The sequence below is a fragment of the Nuphar pumila genome, chromosome 16 (genome assembly GCF_984573655.1).
Source record: "Nuphar pumila chromosome 16, dmNupPumi1.hap1.1, whole genome shotgun sequence".
Lineage (NCBI taxonomy): Eukaryota > Viridiplantae > Streptophyta > Magnoliopsida > Nymphaeales > Nymphaeaceae > Nuphar > Nuphar pumila.
In genome coordinates, this window is record NC_143264.1 from 74,437,111 (window position 1) to 74,454,645 (window position 17,535).

At 37.2% G+C, this 17,535-nt stretch overlaps 1 protein-coding gene across 1 annotated transcript; it reads left to right on the forward strand.

The window, feature by feature from the left end:
• The first annotated feature begins 1,356 nt into the window (after window positions 1–1,356).
• Window positions 1,357–17,225, forward strand: LOC149813606 (DEAD-box ATP-dependent RNA helicase 5-like). Its single transcript, XM_089992369.1, has 13 exons — window positions 1,357–2,238; window positions 2,904–3,028; window positions 4,700–4,807; window positions 6,381–6,461; window positions 9,480–9,558; window positions 12,524–12,609; window positions 12,716–12,772; window positions 12,853–12,920; window positions 15,255–15,323; window positions 15,504–15,597; window positions 16,281–16,445; window positions 16,654–16,746; window positions 16,845–17,225. The coding sequence occupies exons 1-13, from the start codon at window positions 1,392–1,394 to the stop codon at window positions 16,935–16,937; spliced, it is 1,965 nt and encodes a 654-aa protein (XP_089848495.1). The 5' UTR covers window positions 1,357–1,391; the 3' UTR covers window positions 16,938–17,225.
• Window positions 17,226–17,535: the final 310 nt, after the last annotated feature.

Genomic DNA, 17,535 nt, shown 5'->3' on the forward strand with positions numbered 1-17,535 from the left:
TTAAGCTGATACTGACAACATTGGAATAGATTAAGGGAGATTTGTCAATATTGAATTGCTTACAACTTTTAGCCATATCATGGAGAATAGATACACATATAAGGGCTCCTTGCATCGTTCCTCAACAAGTGCTTTCATGTGTGTTGCAATAATTGGTTTGCTCGGCCAACACACGTGACTCTAAGGTTTTGTTTGGAAACTAGTAGTTGGGAAGAGAGTTAATGCAATTGGTAAAAACTTGGTTAAATAACCTTGTGATGGACATTTGAAAGCTGACAGCTGGGATGGGTGCTTATGCATTTGAGATGGGAAGCGAGGTCCTTCTTAATTTATATGTACACTAAATAATGAAACTATTAGCCACCAGGGGTGGCTCAAGAGAAGTTGAGGCCCTAGGCCAAGCCTCCAAATGCGATCCTATTTTTTTTGTACATAAATTTTTTATTATTTATTAAAGGGGTTATATTTTTTATTAATTCTTAATATCCTTCGTATTTATTAATTGGGTTCACATATATATATATTTACTATTTTGTTTTATTGTACATAAAAAATCTAAGATTTATTAAAGCCATTGCACCTTTTTTTCTTAGATTCTTAATATCTTCCATATTTACTAATTTGAACATCTCTTATGAAGCTAAAACCATACTTCAAGTGCAACTATTGTTCGATTGGAGCGTAAAATTGAAAAATTAGATTCTAAACGACTCATAAAATCATGTAATGGAATCTCGGCGTTGGGATGGGCGTTTATGCATTTGGTGTTCCCAGAGGCAAAATCTTGGTCCAGCTGCCGCTTTCTCAAATGCATAAACTCCATAAACACCCATCCCAGCTACCGATCCCAAACATGCTCTTAACTCTTTTTAGGGTTACTAGTTTCCAAAGAGAGTCTAAATCAAATTTGAATTGGAGTCATATGAATCAGGATAGTAACTCTTTTTAGGGAAATGAGAGTTGGTTTATGACCCAATGAGATCCATTATTTCATTTTGCATGAGAGTCCGAAACTCATGAGACTATACCAAAAATGCCCAAATTTGTATCGCAAGGGGAATAATTTTTGTAAGCAGATTCATGGGAAACTGGACCCAGTCGTTACTCAGATATTGCGGGCTGGCCCTATTAGCTTATTGGACCTGCTGTAGCTAGTCCAGATCCGATTAGTCTGGTTGGTCGGGTAAAGCCCGCCTGATCCATTGAAACCCTTTGAAAGAGGATCCATTATGGATCTTGGACCGACTCGACCCGAACCGACCGACCCGTCCCGACCCCACGCGCTGCATCAGCATGCGTGGGCGGCAAAACCCTAACGCAAAAGCCCCTTATAAAACCCTAACGCTCTTCCCTCCTTCCCCGTTCCGGGGCTTCTCTCTGGTTGGCTTCCGATGGGGCGAAGACGAGAAACTCAGGAATCCGGCGGCGACCCAGAAACCCTAGGAACCCCAGAGAGGCAGGAAACCGAATCCCGGAAGACGACGAAGAACAGCAAAAGGCAGAGGAAGATCCAGAACGGCGGACGGCTCGACGTCGATGGAGGAGTCGTCCTTCTCGACGTTGAACCGGAAACCTTAGGAACCTCGAAAGAGAATGGCGATCTATCCAAGAAGAAGAGGAAGAAACGGGAAAAGTCGCTAGCGGAAGGAATGGAGGTCGGTGGAGAGGGATATCCTGATCCTGAAGCAGAAACCAAAGGGTTTTCGAAAGACGGTGGCGGGGATGAGCGGGAGAAATCAGCGAAAGAAGAAGGAATTTCGGAAGAACTTGGGTTAAGTGGAAGTGTGAAGGTTGAAGAAACGGGGAATTACGTTGAAGATGATCGTGCAGACGAGAGAAGGAAGAAGAAGAAGAAGGGGAAAGGAGAGAATGGGGCAGCGAAGTCATTGGGAGTTGAAGTAGGGCTAAATGAGAAGGCGAAGAATCACGAGAAGAACTGTAATGAAGCGGTGAAGGATCAAGAAAAGTACGGAAATGGAATTGGGGCTAATGGTGTTGAAAAGAAGAGCGCTAAGAGGGAGGAGGAGCGTGAATATAAAGATATGGCATTCACTGTATCTGGGAATGGGTTTGATTCTTCAAAATATGCGGCATTGAAGTCATTTTCAGAATCTGGATTGCCTTCCGAGGTTCTTGATTGTTGCAAGACGTTCAGCAGGCCCTCCCCCATCCAGTCGAGAGCGTGGCCTTTTCTCTTGGATGGCCGGGATTTCATTGGAATTGCTTCTACTGGTTCAGGTAGTTTTTATTCATCGGTTTACTTCTGTTCTACTTCCTATGTGTTTGCGATTGAAGGTGGAATTCGGGATACCATTTTGATTCTCTATGCAATGCAATTTTTAAAATCGGGTGTTGCTAGTTTTTCAAATCTTGGATTGTTGTACTCTCTCATATTTTGTAAAGGTGTATAACTGCTTCTTGATTTTCTTCCCATGTGTTAGAAGGTCAAAAATTTGAAAGAATAATGGATAGGAGATGAATTAGAAACACGTGAACGGTCTTGACCATTTTTCTATGGCAAAACTTCGATATTTCTTGAGCTATATACACTGTATAATGGGGTGATATGAGGCAAGAAACCATTCACATGGTAGGTCCAGAAACTAAATACAGCTAAAAGCACGTTTCTATTTCATGATGCTTGGGAGAAAAAAGACCAAACTGGAACCGTCATCCAACAATTGTTGGTGGATTGTCTTCATGGAAACCCATACCTACATCCATTATCAAAATTGTTAGAGGATACATGCGTATTGGGAAACTTTTTATGCTCTTCCAAGTTCCATCATGAGATCAAAACTACCTCTTTCTATGTAGAATTGGTTTCATATTCCCATCTTCTTTCTTTTGTGTTCATATCTCCATCTATTTGAGCTTACCATATTGCAATACATCCCCTCCAGGAAAAACCTTGGCATTTGGTGTTCCAGCTTTGATGCATATTTTCCAGAAGGCGAACAGGAAGCTAACTGAGAAAAGATTGCCTCTTTGTCTTGTCCTTTCTCCTACCAGGGAGCTTGCTCAACAAGTATGTTGTGTTCTTCTTTCTTTCTTTTTAATCCATACTGACTGATTGCTTCAATACTTCTGCGTTGGTTTATCTATGTCATGATCCATGACTGTTGAACAGCTTAACTTTTCCTAGTTGCTTTTTATGTATCTCTTGATGTTGCAATACACAGGATGATCTCCTTCTGCTATATAACCATGTTAATCAGTGTTGTATCATACCTTATCGTACGACACTGTACGATACATTGGGGGAAAACGATACGATACACACCCGTATCTCATACCTGTACCGGATGCATCTTATGATACACCACCTGTATCATATCGTAATTTCATTTTTTTGAACTGTATTTCATAAACATGGTTATTTTGTTTATGTTTATGTAATATGAAAGTATGATTCTTGTGGCTTTGTTCTTGTGAGATATGAATTCAATATTATCTATGGTTCTATATTAGTTGATGTTTGGTGATGTCTTATGTAGCTCATAGAGACATAAATGTGATTTTATGGTTGTATTTTGTGCAATTCATCATTGTTTTATGTGTTATGATTTTTTTTAGAATTTTTTCTATTTTTTCTGATTTTTCTTGAGATTTTTATTAAAAATTTATGATACGTTTACTATATGATAAGATACGGTGTTACTTTGGGCCCAACCGATATGGGTAACAATACGATACTTACAACCTTGATGTTATCATGTTAATCACTGCTGTTCATGTATATTTCCAGTCCTTCTAAACTTTCAAAACCGAGAGTGCAGACAACTCCATTCATGAATCTCGTCCAAAATTTAAAAATTATATGCTTAACTTTGGAGTTTGGTTGTTCATGCCTTTCACGTATGGGTCTTATAAAACATATACAGTTCAGTTGTTAATACGGCAGTTCCTAACCTGATTGTCACCATTCCAGTCTTGTCCATATTTGTTCAGTAAGTCTGATACGCTTATTGGTTCTGGCTGGACGTGACTCCAGTCTTCATTTGGACCCAAATTTTGTTTGGCTCCATACCTGAGCAAGGCCTCCATTCTGTTTACACATGTATTCTCAGAAATATTTGGGTGACCGTATTACGTTGATGTATCATGCCTGGTTGAATCTGGATCTGGTTCTCCAACAACACATGGTGTGGTTGTAGCTGGGTTTGGTCCCATCTAAAGGTCTCGGTAATTGGATCTGGACCTGGACCTGGAATCACACAACCCACTTTGTAAGCCTAGTTTCAGTGCTAAATGCATTTAGGTGACTCTATTGCAACTGTTTTTCATAGGCAAACTCAATTTCTTCCATTATCTGTAAAACGACATTATTTTACTTGCTTTATTAATTTCTTATGATTTTCCTGGAAATGCAGATAAATGTTTTTCTTTTTTTGTCCAACAGTTTGTTTACTATATTTTTGTCACCATAATGGGAGCATTCTTTTTATATGTACTGGTGGTTGGTATTTCTGTCACCCCCATTTTTATTGAATTTGATTAAGTTTTAAAAATTTTAATTAGCTATCTAAGAAAAAATAGTTGCGCTGAGCACTTAACTGACTAAAATGCACCGTGGTACTTGAAGCTTTAAGAACTAGGCATCTTGTACTCTGTTAACCTGTTAGTTGTTTTTCCTTAAGCATTCAGAAGCCTGCCTTCCCTTAAATTCTGACTTCTTTCCTTTTGGTCGGTGTTGTAGATCGCTGATGTCCTATCAGATGCTGGTAAACCATGTGGTGTGAAGACTGTTTGTTTGTATGGTGGAACTTCCAAACAACCGCAGATATCTTCCTTGAAGTCTGGTGTTGTAAGCCTCCATGCTCCACAGATCTGTTTCTTTTTTCAAGTGTAGTTCCTCTAGTGTACCCCATTTGTTTTGATAAACCTAGTATTGTCACGAATTTCAAAATTTCTCCTCTGTCTCTCACTAACACACACTCATGGTTATTTCTTTCAAGGTACATCAGATTTCCTTACCACAACTTCCTTTACTTTGATGTGGCTACAGTTGCTAGATGTATCAAACAGTTGTTAGAAGTATTTGTGTGCATGTAACTTGTAATGGTTTGGAAGGAAATAGTATTATCCTTTTCATCCTGCTTATTGTTATGATTCTGAAATGCACATGCCATTGAAAAAAGGTGTTACTGTGCATCTCTCTATAATGGATGAACATTATTTTGTGGTTGTTCAATCATCATTGTTGCTTCAATATCATTGCATTTTTTGTAATTGTCCTTTTGTACTCACTGGTTGGCAAGTAGGGACATAAACTGGTCGAACTTGTTTCAGATATAGTCAGATGTATGATCATCATATTTGGATTCAGATGCATAGAGCCTATACCGAATCCGGATTCCATTAGAGCGTATACCCTGATACATCTGACATATACATATGAGGTCAGATCTCGTTGGACTCATTCAGATTCAGACTCGGATGTGCGAATGCTATGCCAGAATCTGAGTCCGATTAGCATTGAATCTGGTTTTGCTTACCAAATCTAACTAAATGGTTTCAGATTTGATTGGATATCATGCCAGAAACTGAACTGTTTGCACCATCATTGGTAAAGGTGGTCTATGATCCGAGCTTCTTGCAATGTAGACAATGAGCAGAGCTTCTTTCTGTAGGCTTGGGCAAGACACTGTAAGTGCTCGGGTTTAGCTTGCTTTCTTAATAAACAAACTGCACTTGAACCCACTATAGAGCTTGTTTATTCAAATGTGCAAGCACAAGCATTAGATATAAGCTTGTGTAAAGCTTGTCAGGCTCGTAAATAGTTTTAGCTTACTTTAATTATTGTGACCATGTTAACTGAGCCATGCTCAAGCTTGGCTTCAGTTAGATAAAACATTCAAACTAAACTTGAAAAGGTGGTTGACCACATTGATCTTGAATACGATGGTTTAAGCTCAGCCAAAACTATACTAAATCGAGCCTGTTCAAGCTCTGGCTCACTTGAGCTGGAGTTGTGGGCATAAAATCAAAACAAGCTAGTTTAATTTTAACTGGAAGCAAGCTATGTTTGTTTAGTTGTTCAAAATTCAAATTGATTTGAAACAAGCTAATAAAGCTCAAAATCATCTACACTGAGTTGATAAGTTGATAATGATGAATCCATGCTTGTATATGGTTACTTTTTCTTGTTTCCAGTTAGGCTTCTATTTTTGTTTGGTTAACTTTTCTAGTTTGATGGGGTTTCATGCTTTGTTTAAAACTATGCATTATGACATCACAAGAATTTGCTTCAGTACTTTTCATATGATCCTATACATTATTCATTTATCTTTTCCCCATAATTACAGTGACTGCTGCTACAGAGTCCACTCTCCTAACCATCATGAACATGTTTGATTGATCTTCGTTCCTGGTTTTAGGATATTGTTGTTGGCACCCCTGGGCGGTTAAAAGATTTGATGGAAATGGGTGTCTGCCGCCTCAATGAGGTTTCTTTTGTGGTGAGTTCATCCTTTTCTTAGCTCATCTTAGATGTATTTTTTATTCATGCATTTGTTTAAGTTTCTGCATCAACATTTTCATTGGCGGAAATGCTAGAAATCAAGTCTTTTATGTGACTGATGATTTCAGCTAATATTTTGATGCAATCCACAAGTAAATGGTTGTAGATACCAAATTTGTATTCATAGAAAAGGTGCAATGATGTTCTTCTCGTTAATCTGATCTTCAATAATCTGAAGATGACACCCAAATATATCCATTCATATAAAATAACTACTGAGCACCTTCTCTTTCTCTCATATTATTGTTTTATTTCTTTATTGTTCCACATGATTAAGCCATGGGCACACACAGCAGATCCTGCAGCCTATATCTAAGAAGTGAGTCCTGAATCTCTTATTGCTTCCTGCTAGGGAGGTTTTTATGTTTATTGGATGCTTGCCATAAATCCCTTTATAGTATTTTAAATCACTCATTTGCTTGCTTTGTTTTTTTCTTACTATGGCATGCACTTTTGTTCTTAAAAGCCCCGTTGGATGAGAGTGTTTTGCAATTGCAAAGCCATTTCTTTTGATTAGTTGGTGGGATGTGGGATGAGCATTCAGCAATGGCTCAGCCCAGCCAGTCCAAGAAATTGGGCCAAGTTGGACCATCTTGGCTCATTGAGCAGGCCTAATTTTTACTAGACAAATTGAAATTGTTAAAAGCTGTATTTTGGGTTGTCTATTATCCACATTGTGATGATTCACTAGAATCACTACTATGAGAGTGTTCATATCATAGTCAACCAATCGTTACATCAATGAAAATTGAATGATTTGCTTTTGATGGTAAAGGCTATGGTTCATGATCACATCATGCTTTCAACTAGATAGGTGGCCATTTTTGGCTAGGAGTGTGATTTTATAGTGTGCATATATCATGTTCTTATTACCAATGCTCAACCAAGCACCACTTTTTCGTTCTTGTGGTCTTTTGATGTTTTACTCCTAATAGCTACTATGCTTGCAACAACATATGCAAGGTTCGTTGCACAGTCATGGTAGTTTTCTAATACCAAAGACATTCTGGAATCAGACACTAGAAAGGTTTCTATTTTTGGGAATAAAGAGGTATCATAACAGAAAACAATGTTTTGCAGGCTCTATAAAACTTGATGTTTTTGAAAACAACCACCAAAAATGTCAAAAATTAGAGGGGGGGAATAGGCCAACCTATCTATTTGGTCTGGTTGGGTGGACCGGGCAGTGTCTCAAAACAGTTTTTCTCCCTTTTAAAGTTTTCTCTGTCTCTTTCTCTGTAAAAAACTCTTATTAGAAGTTTGTAGAAGGTGCAATGATGTTTTTCTCGTTAATCTGAGCTTCAAATAATCTGAAGACGCCAAAATATATCCATTCATAGCCAAGACAACTACTGAGCACCTTCTCTCTCTTTCTCATATTTTAGTTTTCTCTCTTTACATGATTAAGCTGTGGTACATACAACAGATCCTGGTGCCAATATCTGATAAACAAGTCTTGAACTTGAAAATGGATCCTTGATTACTTCTGGCTGTTGAGCTTTCTTCTATTGATTGGATGCTTGTCATAAAGTCCTTTATAACATTTTAAAACTCTTTGACTTGCTTTGCCTTTTCTGTACTATGATGGGTTACACTTTTGTTGCTAACTTGGCTCATTTGGTTAGTCTTAGAAATTGGGCCAGGCTGTCCAGCTCCAGCCCAGCTTGTTGCAAGGCTTAGTTCCTGCTACATGAATTGCAATTGTCAAATCTGTATTTAAGATTGTCTATCAACAATTTTAGTAGATAATTTGTTAAATGAAATGTATTTGATCGTGTGATATTTTGCCACTATATTTTATTTTGATGCCATAATCTACCAATCATTGTATTCGTGATTGGTGTAAGAATTTTCTTTTGGAAGTGAAACTATGCTTCTTCCATCTAAGTTTTCACGATGTTCTATTACAAATGCTAATCCATGAAAAAAATTTACATTTGAAATACCAACAGCTATATAATATGTGGTGCATATTAAGCATTAAAATCTTCTAAATGGTGGTTCATCATCACATCATGCTCCCAACTAGATTGGTGACCATTCTTGGTGAGATGAAGTACTCTTTTATGGGCTGCATCTATCATTTTCTTATATCCAATGCATCAACATGCCCACTTTTTTTGATCTTGTGGTTCTCTAATATTTTGCTCCATCTAATATTTACTATGCTTGCTACAACACGTACAAGGTTGATTGCATGGTCATGGCAACCTTCTAATGCCAAAGAATCAGTGCGATCAAATACAAGATAGAATTTTATTTTTGGGGATGAGGAATTAGCGTAATAGAAAGGGTGGTTTTCCTAACTCAAAAAACCTTGATAGTTTTTGGAAACTTTCACAGGAAAATGCCCATAAATAGGGTGACCATCCAACATGTTGGGGCTCAAAACCCTGGCTCAGGCCTATGTCCATTTTGGATTGGGCTGCCTAGCCTATTGACAGGCATGGCCTAAGCTCGGTTTGTGCCAGACTTGGTCCCAAATGCCTTCCCCCATCACATCTCTCTCTCTCTCTCTCTTTGAAAAATCTCTTACAGAAGTTCGTAGAAGGTGCAATGATGTTTCTCTCGTTAATCTGAGCTTCAGACAATCTGAACTGAAGACACCAAAAATATCCATTCATAGCAAAAATGACTACTGAGCACCTTCTCTCTCATACTTCCATTTTTTTTCTTCTACTCTTCCTCATGATTAAGCCATGAACCATGGTCATACGCAGGAATGCTGCAGCAGATATCTGCTAAGCAAGCCTTGATTCTTGATATTTATATTGTGTTTTGGTTTGTGAAGTTATTATCTTGATGTTTTGCATTCTAACATACAAAATTTTATTTCCTGAGCACAACATTTTCTGATCTGTTTAATGTTTTGAAGCATCTGCTATGTCACATGGGGTTAATCTTTCTAAGGTGATTTGGTTACGTTCATGAAGTTATGCTTACTGACTCTTTGTAGGTTCTGGATGAAGCAGATCGAATGCTTGACATGGGATTTGAACCCGAAGTTCGTGCTATTGTAAGCAAAACAAATTCCAGTACGTGCCATGATCTGCGACTCCTTTTATCTTTGAATTTCAAGTTTATAAAAACTTGTGTGCATAGGAGGTTACTCTCACTGTAGTTTCATAAGATTGAACTTGCCATCATATTTGTTATGAAATTTTTTTATTTCACTTGAAAAGAGCTTGATGTGAATTCAGATTTTTGAAGTAAATGCCTATATAACCAATTCAACTATGTGGTGTGTTTGGGTTGTAAGGAAGTCTGTGCCTCAGTGCTATCGGTCTCACTTTGCTATTCATGTGGATATTAATGAGAACCCTGCCACTTTTGAGGCACCTACTAGTTTTTTGAATTGTTGGTGACTATAAGGTTGGAAGATGGTTGTTGTGTGATTTTAGGTTAATGCAAATAATTGCTGAATTTTTCAAATCTCTATCATTAAAGGGCCGTCTTAGTTTTGCACATATTTAGGCTTTCATGAATTTTAAGCCAGGACTACCTGGCTTAAGATATGGTCATCAATATTCGTATTGGGACATTTCTGGGTGATTTATAAATAATACTTTTCTTGGAATATTGATGTAAAAACTCAGTAATTTTTTTCCAAACAGCGCTTGAGAAGATGTGCAGAAGTCGATAACTAATACCTAATACAAGTGTCTTTCACAATTTGAATGTACTAATGTTTTCAAGATATTGGGAGAGCTCATTTCTTCAGGGTCACACAAGAATGTCAAGGTACTCCTAAAATATCATCATATGTATGAACCTATGTAGATTATTAGAAGTAGGGTTCCTTCTCCTAAGGTATGTTAATTTGAATAACCACTTGAGCTGATAATGGCCTCTTCAATGTGGCAAACAATGAATATCATATGATGACAATTTATATACAAAACATGGACATGTAACTGGACAAATTCTGGATAGGTTTGTTTGTTGTAAAATAAGAGTAGATTGGACTCGTAAGGATGATGGGTACTGATTCAACATATCATCAAAAGATGCAATAGAATACTCATGGCATGACGACTGGTGAAACTATGGATTACTTTGTTGGTATTTAAATAACAGCGGATATTCTCACAAATTGCAATGACATGTGGATGGGGTCACTTTTTGTTTACAGTTATGATATAAATATTTAGAACTCATTATGGAAACATTTTTTTAGTTACTGGTCTGCATTCAAAGACAAGGGTTTTGAATGTCCTAACTTTGCAAAACCCCAGTGCATGGAAGTTTGCGTTATGAGACATCTGCTGGCAACCAAACTTGTTGTCTGGGATGGAGTTTCTGTTGTAGTTGTACTATATCAGGTAGGCATTATTCTCTTTAGTGTTAATGGACTGTGAGCTGTTGGTGAACGATTAGTGCATTTATCCTAGTTGAGGGAAGCTTGGCAAATTGCTGGTTGCTCTTTAGGGCCTAGTGCAGGGTTGGTTCACTGAACTTAAATGCAGAACCCAGGAAATTTTAGTTAGTCTGTTTGTTCCAAGTTTCCTTTTTGAATGCAAACTTGATTTTCTTAGTTCTAAACCAAAACACATTCAGTAGCAATGGGTGCTGCTTGTGTGAGGAAATTGTAGCTTGCTGTTGTTTATGTAGTAGTTGGAGCATGGTAGGGATGTGAAACTTTATTTAACTATAGGAGGCTCAGTGGTTGTAAAAATCATAGAAAGTTGAAAGATGTGGTGATGGTTGTTGCTGTGGAAGGAATAACCAGACTTCTCAAACTGGGACAGAGAAAACAAGTGGCTTTGCCATAATATTGTGGCTAGTTGTGTATGGAGATAACCTGAAACTTGTAAGTGTGTAAACTTTGCTTTGTTGCTTGGACAAAATATAAAAACAAGAAAATTCAATGCATAACATCTTACTACACGAACAGTTAATGCTCTTTTTTTTAAAGCAATGAAGCGTTATTTCATCCTTACTGTCACAAACGTGGACATTCATACACATGCATGCATCTACTTGCAGATCTATGCCATGAAATAGTTTATTTGTTTGAAGCAGTTTTAAGCTTAATGTGAGACACCCAGATAAAATCAATTTTTTTAGAATTTAATTCTTTTGATGATTCATGGAATCCATCAGTTCATGGATCAAATTAGAAGTGGATTGGATCACCCTAACAGCATCCTGTATGTTCTCAAACTTATGTACAAAAATTCATGTTAATGAAGTTGGGTTATTATATTACACATAAATGATACCAAAAATTCATGTTCTTTTGTGCTGTGTTCATTGGGAGTTTTGTGCATGATGAATAATTACAGTTTGTTTTTTCAGTTAGGCTAAACCTGCTAAACATATTGGGTTACAAGATGTGTATTTACTCTACTTGAGGAAGCCAATTGTTATAGGAAGAAGTGTTGCATTTCTCAAATTTTGTAACTCTGGAACATAGTCACAGATATTGGCGATATTTTAAAAATATCGCAATATTATCGTGATATGATGGAAAAATGATATTCAAGGTAAAATATATATCACGATATGCTCAAAATATCAGAAATTTATATATATCATGATATTATCGCAATATTATTATTTAGTTTTACTTATTTATTTATTTTTTACATTTTAAATATGTTTTTCTTATTGGCAATATAGGAAGAAGTGTTGCATTTCTCAAATTTTGTACATGATATTATTGCGATATTATTAATTAGTTTTACTTATTTATTTATTTTTTACATTTTAAATATGTTTTTCTTATTTTATTACATATTTTTCTTATTTCTTTTATTATTTATGTACTTTTTTGTCTAAACATGAAATTTTCTTACTTATTTTTGTTATTTTGTATTTTTTAAGTCCTGAGATTTGCCCGATATTTTCCTGAGATTTATCACCAAACCAATAATATCACAAGAAATAGCTGATACCGATACTTGTGACTATGCTCTGGAAGTACTTTTTTGACATTGCATACTTTTTTGTCATGCTTGTTTCTTTGGAACTATTTAGATAGATTTCTCATTTGTGCAGCCCGCCAGACGGTTATGTTTAGTGCGACATGGCCTCTTCCTGTTCACCAGTTAGCTCAAGAATTTATGGATCCAAACCCTGTGAAGGTGTAATTCTGTTCTGATGTGATCTCATTACCTAGAGTTTCTTTTTCCCCCCTTTGCCCTTCATTCCGGTGAAAATGAATACTGTGAAGAATCTTTTGATTTTCAGGTTGTTGTGGGTTCTGAGGATTTGGCTGCAAACCATGATGTAATGCAGATAGTGGAGGTATATTCAGAATGACAGATTGGACTTCAATTTTCAAACAATTTGCAATATTTTTAGATATTATCTTTTATTACCAATAGGTTTTGGATGACCGATCACGTGATGCGCGGCTGGTAGCATTGCTTGAAAAGTATCACCAGTCTCAAAGGTATTTACTTCATGTATGTTAGCCTTTAGATCATCCTTTTTAAGATGCTTTTACAAGAGCCTCTTGAATAACTTAAACTGGATCTGGTCTAATTTGGGTAAACTTGTCAGAGTTTTGTTATATAATGTAAGAGTGGATGGTGTCTTTCATTGCATCAGATCCAGATAGATCTTGCATTACTATAGATTTATAGTTATTTGCTTTTGCATAAATACAGTTAAGCTGGCATACTTTTTCTTTTACATCATGATATGAATGGATTTCAGGGACCGTGTCCCAAATTTGGTTGCCCTCAATGCCAATTACAAATGTGAGCTGCTACAATGAATAAAATTCAACTGGCCTTTGATTAAATCTTATGTAAGGGTTTCTCATAGAAAAAAAACTCCTTTTACCGTTTTAGATTCCTCAACTTTGGTCATTGTAAATTTGTACTGTCATGCTTGGTATGATAAAACGAGAGTGCTTTAACCAGTGGTTTGAACCATGCAAGCTATCCATCACTTGGAGCATCGGTTGTCATAGAAGTGTTCTAAGTTAGTTCCTTTACTATCTTAGCTGAATTTTATTAGGGGCTCAAATATTGCACCTTACACTTTGGAGATCCCTTCCTTTGGGATGCCTTGAGACTTGGACACCGAGTGATCTATGCAGATGTATTAACCAATAACCATCTGGCTCAATCCAAAAAGAGCCTTCTACAACCATGTTTTGGTCTGTGCATTGGAGCTGATAATGATCTTGTCAGTCTTTTCATAATCAATTAGTTATATGGTTTAGTTTAATACATTACAATATATGATTGTGCTTATGTTGCCTCCTCTCTTTAGTCGGCTTTGGGTAACCCGGCTGTGCAGTGGCTCCCCAAAAGAGCAATATGGGAAGGGGGACTCCCTCTTCGAGGCTCACTCATGGGAAAGTCGACGCCGAACTCCGACTCAAGATGAGAGGGTTCTATCTTGCAAATCTTTGTGCTCTTTGCCTACATGGGGAGGAATCACCATCACACTTATTTTGGGAATGTGACTTCATACGAGATATGCTGAACCAAGCATGGGGGGACTTTAATATTAGTTGGGGGATTATCATATTCCCAAGAGCTGTTTTGATTGCAGCACACATGAATAAAAAAGGAAAGCACTGGAAATTTATTTGGCGTGTCTGGTCGCTTATGGTGTGGAAGCTTATATGAAACAAAATAAACACAATTAGCACATATTTAGAAGTCCGGATCCGGTGCAATCACATGGCACACATTTTGTGCATTAAGCACCTGATCCCCCCAATCAGGCCTTGTTTCCCACAACTGACAGGCCTGTCCCCAAGATGGACGGTGATCAGGCGCTTAATGCACAAATATTTGTGCAATCATATTGCACCTGATCTTTTCACCATATTTAGGGTTTCCCGCAATAACCCTGCTGTACTTGATCAACTAAGATTGGAGATTACCCATAGAGCACGTCCGAAATGGCCGAAATGCCCTGGGGACAATACATACTGGATAGGGGGTAATAGAGTGGTATCTTAACGTTGTTGTTGGCCGTATCAAATTTTTCTGTTCTCAGATGTACTGCTGTCATCCCTGAGGCAGTCTATTTGTGCCTCTATGTTTCTCTCCTATGGTAGGTGAGATGACTCATCACACCTATCTTTTATGCCTTATGTGTACTAAATTGATGCATATATAAGTGGATTTTTACTTCTAAAAAACATAACAATATATGGAACACAGTGAAATGTTTCCTATCTAAAAAAAGAGTATAAAAGTGTCCCACTATTGCGAGGTCTTAGAAAATCAATAGAATTGTGCTTGTTTGGGTTCTCAAAAAAGTCATGTTCCTCATGGATTATGGAAGGGCCTGATAGTAGTTTATGCCCCAGTCATGCACCCCTGACTATCTGACTAGGTACATCCTTAGTCCATCTTTGCTTTGTATCATCTAAATGAACTTATTGTTGTGTTGTGATGTCGTTTTCTGCTATGTTGCTGCTGCTTAAAACAAGGAAGAAACATACCTGTTGCGATCCACTTTTAACGAGTTTAAATTATCTGATTTTTTTGGTCAGTTATTTAGTAGAATTTTGGGAGGTTGCTTTTAAAATCTAATGTAAATTACAACCATTTTTTTCACTAAGACTATCTTAAGTAATCTGTTTAATGCCTTAGTGATCAATATTTTATTTCCTCTGTGCTTACCTTTATGTGATTCTTTGAATGTCATACATTTTTCTTATTTCTTGTTGGGCTTTTGGTTGTCTGGACATAATCCACTTTAAGAAAATTTTGATAAATGGGTATATTTGTTGCTAATATTCGTGTCTTATCAACAGGAATAGGGTTTTAGTCTTTGTATTATACAAGAAGGAAGCTTCTCGAGTTGAAACAATGCTTCAGAAAGGGTATCATTTTGTGAAATTCTTTAGTTCTATCTTTTGTGCATTTGAAAGCATTCTGAAAAGTGTGGTACTATAATTTAACATTACAGCATGATTTTCTGATTATTTATTCTGATATTTTTAGTCTTGCTAGCTGTGTATTTAGACAGAACTGATGGATTCATAAGAGACTGATTTATATAGGGGGTGGAAGGTCGTTTCTGTGCATGGTGATAAAGCTCAGGCACAACGTACAAATGCACTTTCACTATTCAAGGAGGGGAAGTGCCCTCTCATGGTGAGAATCTATCATCTATATGATTGCTGACATTGCTTATTTATTGGGGAGTTTTTTAAAAAGCAATTGGTAAAAGAAAATTATTGTAAGTCCTTGAGCTTTATGTCTCCCAAGCTCGGACTCTTTTAGGATGGAGTGTGATTGTTGGACGGCAGTCACTCCCTTAAATAAAGATTCTGTGGTTTGAGCTGGTGAGGGGCAGCCTGACGTCGATTCTCAAAGAAAGGAAAAAGTTGAGCTGCAGCTTTGCATGACCACATTTAATGTGCTTTTCCATTTAGCCATGATGTGATTGTATTGAGCAAAGATTTTAGTGGGCGAGCTTCTATTTCTTGATACTCAATAGGAACAAAGATTGGAATTTTTAGTTTACTTCATGGATGACCTGTTATAGCTGATTGAAGTGCATTAGAATTTAGAAAATCGTCTGGCAGATTTAGGCTCATGATGGTGCTGGAAACGTGCCTCTTGTGGGAAAAACATTGAATTCTTGTCATGTACAAGGAAACCTCTCTGTTGATGTTTGATGAGAAAAAGTACCAAGTTGGATGCATTTTTTTGATGTTGAACAATTGAAAGTAGTGCAGGGTTTTTTTTCCTTGATCATTAGGTCTGTAATCTTGCATTGTGCTTCCTGCCATTGTGTATGCTAACCTATTTAATTTACTGTTTGCTTCATACAGATCGCAACTGATGTGGCTTCTAGAGGATTAGATATCCCAAATGTTGAGGTTGTAATCAACTACAGCTTCCCTCTTACAACTGAGGACTATGTGCACAGAATAGGTAGGACAGGACGAGCTGGCAATAAGGGTGTTGCACACACTTTCTTTATGCAGGAAAATAAGGTATGCAATAGGTTGTGATGTCTAGAGATATGGAGAAAATGTATGAAAGAAGCTTGATGGTATGACCTTTCACCAAAGAGAATAGTTCTCTTTGGCATGCATTTTTAATGTTGCCATTGTTGCTTCTAATGCAATTTTCTCTGGGGAATGCTTCATCCCATCATGGAAATGTGATATCTTGATTCTTTTTTGGGTTTCATTCTTTCAGGGGCTTGCTGGTGAGCTCGTCAATGTTTTAAGAGAAGCTGGGCAAATTATACCTGATGCACTTTCCAGATTTGGCACACACGTGAAGAAAAAGGTACTGAGAGAGAGAGAGAGAGAGAGAGAGAGAGAGAGAGAGAGAGAGAGAGAGAGAGAGAGATGCATGTGCTTGACTCGAGTGTGGGTTTGATGCAGGAGTCAAAGTTATATGGTGCTCACTTCAGAGAGATTGGGGTTGATGCGCCCAAAGCTACCAAAATCACATTCAACGACTATGATAATGAGTGAGGACGGGTCTCTATATCCAACACTCTTTAGATGGACCACAGCTTAGGCTTTCCTTGTTTTGTGACCTTGGGGTGCACAGTTTAATTGGTGCCCAAGAACGGAAGGAAGGCTTCTTATTGTATGCTAAATATAGGTTTTTCGTTCTTTTATTCATGTCCTTCAATTATTTATATGCAAATCATAGCAACATGTTTATGTTTATCTCAATCAGTTGGTACTGTATTTGGTAACAAAAGGTTTAAAATTTAATGAGAACAAAAAAATAAGGTGGAATTTGTAGCTGTCTAATTTTATCCAGTTGCATTACTAATCCTTTTCTAGTATCTCGTTAGATGCAGCAAACACACTAGAAGAACCAAATGCCGTATTTCTATATGGAGTATGAGTTGATGTTTCCCCCCATGCATGAACCAGACTGTCTCTAGTTTGATTGGCCCTTCAGACGTGAAAGTGCTTATGCAATTAGCCCTTTGACATTTTTTAGAAGTTAAAGCTTTCAAGGTCGGGATATTTTCTTGGTTTCACATGGGTAAGTAGGAAAAAAATTAGAAAGATAATGTATATAATGCAAAAAATAGAATCTTCCTGTGCTATATGC